This window comes from Theobroma cacao, chromosome 5, assembly GCF_000208745.1.
Source record: "Theobroma cacao cultivar B97-61/B2 chromosome 5, Criollo_cocoa_genome_V2, whole genome shotgun sequence".
Classification (NCBI taxonomy): Eukaryota; Viridiplantae; Streptophyta; class Magnoliopsida; order Malvales; family Malvaceae; genus Theobroma; species Theobroma cacao.
In genome coordinates this window covers 31,496,220-31,503,195 of record NC_030854.1, presented here as the reverse complement: position 1 = coordinate 31,503,195, position 6,976 = coordinate 31,496,220, and the positions used below count along the sequence as shown (strand labels likewise).

The following is a 6,976-nucleotide window of genomic DNA, read 5'->3' as shown; positions in this document are numbered from 1 at the left end:
TATATATATATATATATATATATATATATATATATATATATATATATGGCCTACCTAAATTGACAAGCGAAAATAAAAAAAGGCGAGCATATTTTGGTTATGGTCAGTTTCAATGGTAAATCTAAACCAAATCAAAGATTTTGGTTTTTATATATTTTTTTAAATCAAACCAAATCATATTATAATGAAAATCAAATTAAATTATGGTTTCTTTCTATTTCAAGATCTTACAACTAAGCCCATTTTTTCAAAATTTAATATTTCAAATAAATTAGAAAGTAAGAACCCGTTATTTAAGTCATCAACTATTGTTGAGCATAACACCTTAGCAACATGACAATATTTCTTTATTTGATCTTGTTTTCTTTCCTATCCCTTATTATATCTTTGTCTTCAATTTTATTTTTAAATCATTTAATCTCGTGTAACAATTTTATCAATTTACACAATATAAATATACATATCAAGCTCTCAAATTAATACCTGAAAACATCCCCATTCATTACATGTTTTATCTTGAAATATACCATTTTGACCAATTGCCTTAAAAATGTCCTCATCTTCTTCCACATCCACAACTACAACCACTTGTATCTCATTCATTGCATCTTTATCAAGTGTTCCTTTTTCCTCAAACTTCAATCATCCATTCCATATCAAGCTTTTACATGACAATCTATCTTCTTTGGAGGTCCCAAATGACTTTTATCTTGTGAAGACAAGATCTTCAAGGCTATGTCAATGGAAAAATCCCTTTCTCACCTTATTTTCACAATCAATCAAGACTAACTTGACCTCCCGTTAATAACAGAATTGTGGATGCGATAGGAGGTAGGGGTATGTATAAAAGGGTATGGGTGGAGCCTAATGGAGCATCAGGGGATCTTTTATCTTTATGGCAGGAGGATTTTATGGAGGTTGAATGTCGGGTCATTAATAGGAACTTAATATTGCTTATTGGTTCTATGAGGAAAAGAAACTAGTAAATTGGCATTGGTAATGTGCATGTACCACCTATTGAAAGGCTTAAGAGTGAATTCTGAAAAGCACTTATAGAGAAAATGAGAGAGTTTGAGGTCCCTTAGTGTTTAAGAGGGGACTTTGATACAGTTCTTAGGCTGAATGAGAGATTGAGGGCTAATTCAGATTACAGGGCGATGGAACTTTTCCAAAATTTTGTTAATATAATGGAATTGGTGGATTTTTCTACGTGGGGCAATAAGTTCACTTGGGCTAATAGTCGGGAAAAGGTGGTTTTTAGTAGGCTCGACCATTTCCTTGTAGATGAATCTGTGTTAAAGAGGTTTGAGTTGTTGAGATAATAATGATTACCATCTTCACTTTTGGATTATAACCCGGTGGTTTTAGGAGAGAAAAATGTTCAATGGGGACCAAAACCTTTTTGATTCTTTAACCATTGGTTAAAGGACAATAGTTTCCAAGAAATGTTCTTTAAAGAATGGGAAAATAGCGGCAATAGAGTAGGAAGGGAAAGAAACATATGGCAAAGGTTAAGCCTCACCAAACCGGCTATTAAAGCTTGGCAAACGGCCAAATGGGATAGCTCATAGAAAAATAATGTTGTTCTTAAGAAGGGAATACAGAAAAAGTTGGTAGAGTGGTAAAATCGATCAGGGGATGATTCTTTTAAAGAGGACATAAAGATGATGAAATCTAAATTGTGGCTCTCTATAGAGAAAATGAGTGTTCCTGACAACTGAAATCGAGGGTGAGATGGTTTTTGGAGGGGATGGGAATACTAACTTCTTCCATGCATTAGCTTCGGTAAGGAGTAGAAGGAATTTGATTGATAGTTTAAAGGTTAATGATTATATTATTGAAAATTCTCAAGGAATAAGGGAGAAAGTGGTAAGGTTTTTTAAGAATCTCTATGGTAACCGAAAGGTTATTGAGCTCAGGGATTGAGATATGGAGGTTTTGACACCAGTTGATAGCTCCTCTATAAGTCTTTAGAGACCTTTTTAAAAAGAGGTTAAAGAGGCTATTTTCAGTGATGATAGGAATAAAGCATCGAGTTTGAATGGCTTTAACTTTAGCTTTTTGAGAGCTCAGAGGTCAACAATCAAGGATGAAGTCATGTCTTTTCTGCAAAATTTCTATGACACAGAGGTCTTCGATGAATGGATTAATGCTTTATTGTTAACCTTTATCTCGAAAAACCATAATCCAATAACTTTGAATGAGTATAGACTGATCAGTCTTATTGGTTATGTCTACAAAGTGGTTACTAAGGTTTTGGCTAATAGACTTCGAATGTTAATCGAGGAAGTGGTGGGGTCAAATCAATTTGCATTTATTAAAGGAAGATAAATTGTTGATTGTGCCCTCATTGCAAACAAGCTAGTGGACTATATACAAAAGAGTGAAGAATGAGGCATTTTCTTCAAAGTGGACTTTGAGAAGGTGTATAACAATATTAACTAGGATTTTTTGCAGTTTGTGATGAGAAAAAATGGGTTCTCCACAATTACCAAAAATCATAAAACCAAAGTAAAAACATATCTTAGGCAAAAACACAAACATTTCATAGAGCAGCCTAGCAAAAAATTACCAAACAGAAGAAAATTTTAATTAACTACTGACTAACCTTTTCACGGAGAACAGACATTGTTGCTGTAATGTCGTTAACTTTGCTCAAAATGAAGTCAAACACTCTACTCCTTTTGGGAATGATGAATGAATCAAACTCTCTTTCTTCACATAGCCATTTACGAATGCTAAAAATAAAATAAAATGTGATGGTGTTTTAAACACCTCAACCGTTAATATGCATGCCGTGGAATTTCAAACGGTTTCCTTATTTTTTGTATTTTTTTATTTAAATTTATGTCATGTCACATATTCAAGCTATGGCATGTTAGATATTCCATCCATGGCGTGTCACATATTTCATCCATTTCGTGTCACATATTCTCACCATGTCGTGTCACACTTTCCCACCATGGCGTATCATAAACTCTAAAACCTACCGTGTCACAGCGGTGTCACATATTCTCACCATGCCATCTCGCATATTCTCACCTATTCTCATCGTGGCGTGTCACATTCTCACCCTGACGTGTCACATATTCTCACCATGTCGTCTCACATATTCACTCCATAACGTGTCACATATTCTCACCCTAGCATGTCACATATTCTCACCAGGCCATGTCACATATTCTCGCCATGCCGTGTCACATATTCTCACAATGCTATGTCACACATTCCCACTATGGCGTGTCACACATTCCCACCATGTCGTGTTACATATTCTCACCATGTTGTGTCACACATTCTCACTATGGCATGTCACAAACTCTAAATCCTACCGTGTCACATATTCTCACCATGCCATCTCACATATTCTCACTATGGCATGTCACATTTTCCCACCATGGCTTGTCACATTTTCACCCCGGCATGTCACATATTCCTTCCGTGGCGTGTCACATATTCCCTCCATGTTGTCTCACATATTCTCAACATGCCGTGTCACATATTCCGTCCATGTCGTCTCACATATTCTCACCATGTTGTTTCAAATATAGTTCTTACATGCCATGCATAACAAATGACAGATGGCCTGCTATAGCACAATTAATTCGTGCTTTGGTTTCACTTCCTCCTTCTTTTGATTCACCACCGTATCAGGGATTTCTAGTTTTACATAATTCTCGATACTTTGGATTCATCACAACCAGTTCCTCGTTTGGTTTAATATCAACCTTCTCTTACTATCTAAAACTTATTTTTAACAAAATACAGTAATGCACATTTAACAACAAAACACTAAACCGCATTCTCAATCAATATTGCATTCAAATCACTAAACGCACAAAAAAATTGACATTCACTCACTAACTTACCATGTAATAATTATAAACTTGTTCAAACACTTTCTTATCCCTGACCTTGAATCAAAAGATCGTTCAATAAGCCCACCATGTAATATGCACAGCGTTTTTGTTTACGGCAATGTCCAAAATATCAGAGAAACCATCTGTTGCAACATGATTTTGGTTTGCACAAGCTTCTAAAAAAAAAAAATAGATGTTTTGCATAAAATTAGAGAGCACAAATTTTCTGTAGATTTATTTACGCCAATATGCGGGTGAATGAAAGTGCACGTCAATGAAAAGGTCTCATTAAAGGCATTTTTGTCTCAAAATCTGATGTCTTTACTAAAAACAATTAAAATTATCTAAAGGGCTATAGCCAAAAATACTTTATATTTCAAGGCTTAAAAAAAAATTTTCTCTAATTCGAAGGACTTCTCGCCCAACATCAACTCAACTAGCTTTTCGATTGGCTCATTTTGTAGGTTGCTATTAGCAGCATATACATTGGCTATAGTTCCTACGATTTCCCAATCTCCTCAATATACACCGGCTCCCTCCAACAATTAGCTATGTTTTGGAATGTTTCGTAGCACCATAAGTGGGCTGGCAGTCCTCTTATTGCCACCTATTTATGGCCCAGTTCCGTGCTGAAATTCTCTGTCCAATCTTGTACTGACAGAAACCGCTTATTAAGCACTCTCATTCCTTCTGTTTAATCTCCTTGAACTGCTCGTTACTATCAAATGTGATTAAAGAATGGTATGATGCTATGTTGCTTACTGTCACCCTTTTTCCCCTTCATCTCTTAATTATTTTTCCAACATTTCCGGTTTCATCTTACATTCGGCTTTTGCAATGGCACTGCTTTGAAGTTTTTCCAATGGATTCCTGATCAATAAACCCCTTACACTTCTTCTTTTCTTTTTTCTCTTCCCCTATATCTCTTTTGCCTACACCATCACGCTTCCCTTCTTTTCTAGTTTTCCATTCATCCAAGTTTTCACTTCTTTCTTTTCCTTCTTTTTGTTCCCCAGTTTCCGTCTCCCTTCCATAGAGGTTTTCTTTCACTCTTCTGTTAGATTCCTTGCTGCTGTATTTTGCGAAGTTGGCTTCAAGCCTTCAGTCCAACAGCCACACCGCACCTAATCCGTATATACTTGATTTGGCTCCCAGCTTTCAATCTCCTTCCATATCTCCACTCTGCTCCTCTCCAATCTCTACCCCACATGATCGAAACTAGCTTCTCGTTAAGAGGAAGATGTTGCGGCCTATACCGTCCTTAGATGCTAATTGCTAAGGCTTCTTCTCTGTTTTTATATCTGTTTTTCTATTACATTGGATATAACATTAATCATCAATATACAACACAATATATAATGTTATGTAAACGTCCAATCAATTAATCTTCGAGCAAGTGGAATAATCGAATAATAATTTGCTGATGAGATCCACTAGTTACAGAGAATTACAATAAATAATCAACAACTGCACTCAAACACTCTACTCACAAATATGAACACTCTAGCTCGTTCTCATCAAACACAAGCACTCACAGAAACATTCTTATAAATCCATATCCAAACACGAACACACACATAAGCACATTTACTCAGTCTCAACAAACCCTTAAAAATTATCAAAGATCTACACACATGAGCAGTACTCTCCCTTACCCTCGTGGGGTGTCGTTCACGTCCAATCTTGTAAACCTTACAACCCTACGTACATCCTTCTCCCATACTTCACCCTATTGATCAGACTACCCTATATTTATAATCTAATTAACTTGTCCACCAAGAATGTCTTTTCTCTTAGAATTATTGCCTAACAAGTCATTTTGTCCATCATGAAAACTTGGCTACCAAGTAAACTTGATTACCGAGCAATACATTTAAATCAATTAAAAAATTTATTCTAAATCATATGAGATTTACGTTATAAATTCTAACATATATATATATATATATATATACCTCCATAATTAACAAAAATTACAATGACTCGGGTATTCCATGAATTTAACATAACTAGCACTTTTGTTCTTGGAAGTGAGGTTCCAGTCTCGTTTATCACATCTTTACAAGAAGATCGATTGTTTTAACCTATGCATTGTGATGTGATAGAATATTTGAGCTTCTAGCATTTGTTGAAATCAATAATGAGCCCAAGGAGACCAACTGGGCCTACGGATCAAATTTCACTGGAATTCTTGAAACCAATGGTAACAGGATATTGTGGTTAATCCATTGGCCAGTGATTCCTCGTCAATCGGAAGGTGGCGATCGTGTGAGCTGCCTGGCACTGCCTTCAAACCATTTGGAAATAAGAGAATATGGCATTGCATGTGATATTATTAATCAAGAAATATCTAACTTATATATCAATAGATTTCTTTCACTTACATGATAATAATGTCATGTCTACATATTTATCACATCCTTTTAGGAAATGAAGATAATGCGAGAAACATTGTGTTGGAACTGAGGGAAGGCTTGCTCAATTTGGGCCCTAGTGGAAATGTTAGAGTGCAAATTAAATTACAATGATTTAGCGGACTCAAATAGGGTTGCTTCCCCACAGATTTCCTTTCAACTTTTTAATTTTCGTCGGAATTCCTAAAGGAAAGAGCAGATTAATAGTGTGGTTAAATTCCTGGAAATTTACGGGCAAAATAGAAGGTGGTGATAATGTGAGTCTTACATCACTTCCAAATTTACGTGTTCTTGAATGTGGTATTGATCGATCTCGTTTATGAACCAGATCGACGACGATCTTCCGTATGATTCAACTTTTGTTTTTGGGACTTTTCTATCTGTCTTTTGTTTAACTCCCAAAGAAGCTTGTATCGGATGCAGAGTTTAGGCAGACAGTAATTACTGGTAGGATTTAATTGGAGCAAACAAAATAGCTGGGGTGCCTCTTGTTCTAATACATCCATGGCTATCGTATCTCTAAAAAACGGAACATAATATGTTTTGAGATGTCCATAATAATTTTAAAAATAGATTGTGAAGTTCTTTGGAGCTTTACTTTTCTTTGTATTGGTACATATGAATATGGTCTATTCTGTAAGTGAACTCTCCATCTCTTGAAAACAAACAAAACAAAGTATTCTCATTCGTTGTCAGATGGTA

The 6,976-nt window shown here is 35.6% G+C and overlaps 1 protein-coding gene across 1 annotated transcript in view; it reads left to right on the top strand.

The window, feature by feature from the left end:
* LOC18599471 (TMV resistance protein N) overlaps positions 1-6,704 on the top strand; it is a 13,983-nt gene extending 7,279 nt beyond the window's left edge. The window contains 3 exon segments of the mRNA XM_018121019.1: positions 1,111-1,303; positions 5,966-6,128; positions 6,603-6,704. Of these exon segments, the coding sequence (XP_017976508.1) occupies positions 1,111-1,303; positions 5,966-6,128; positions 6,603-6,704 (458 nt within the window).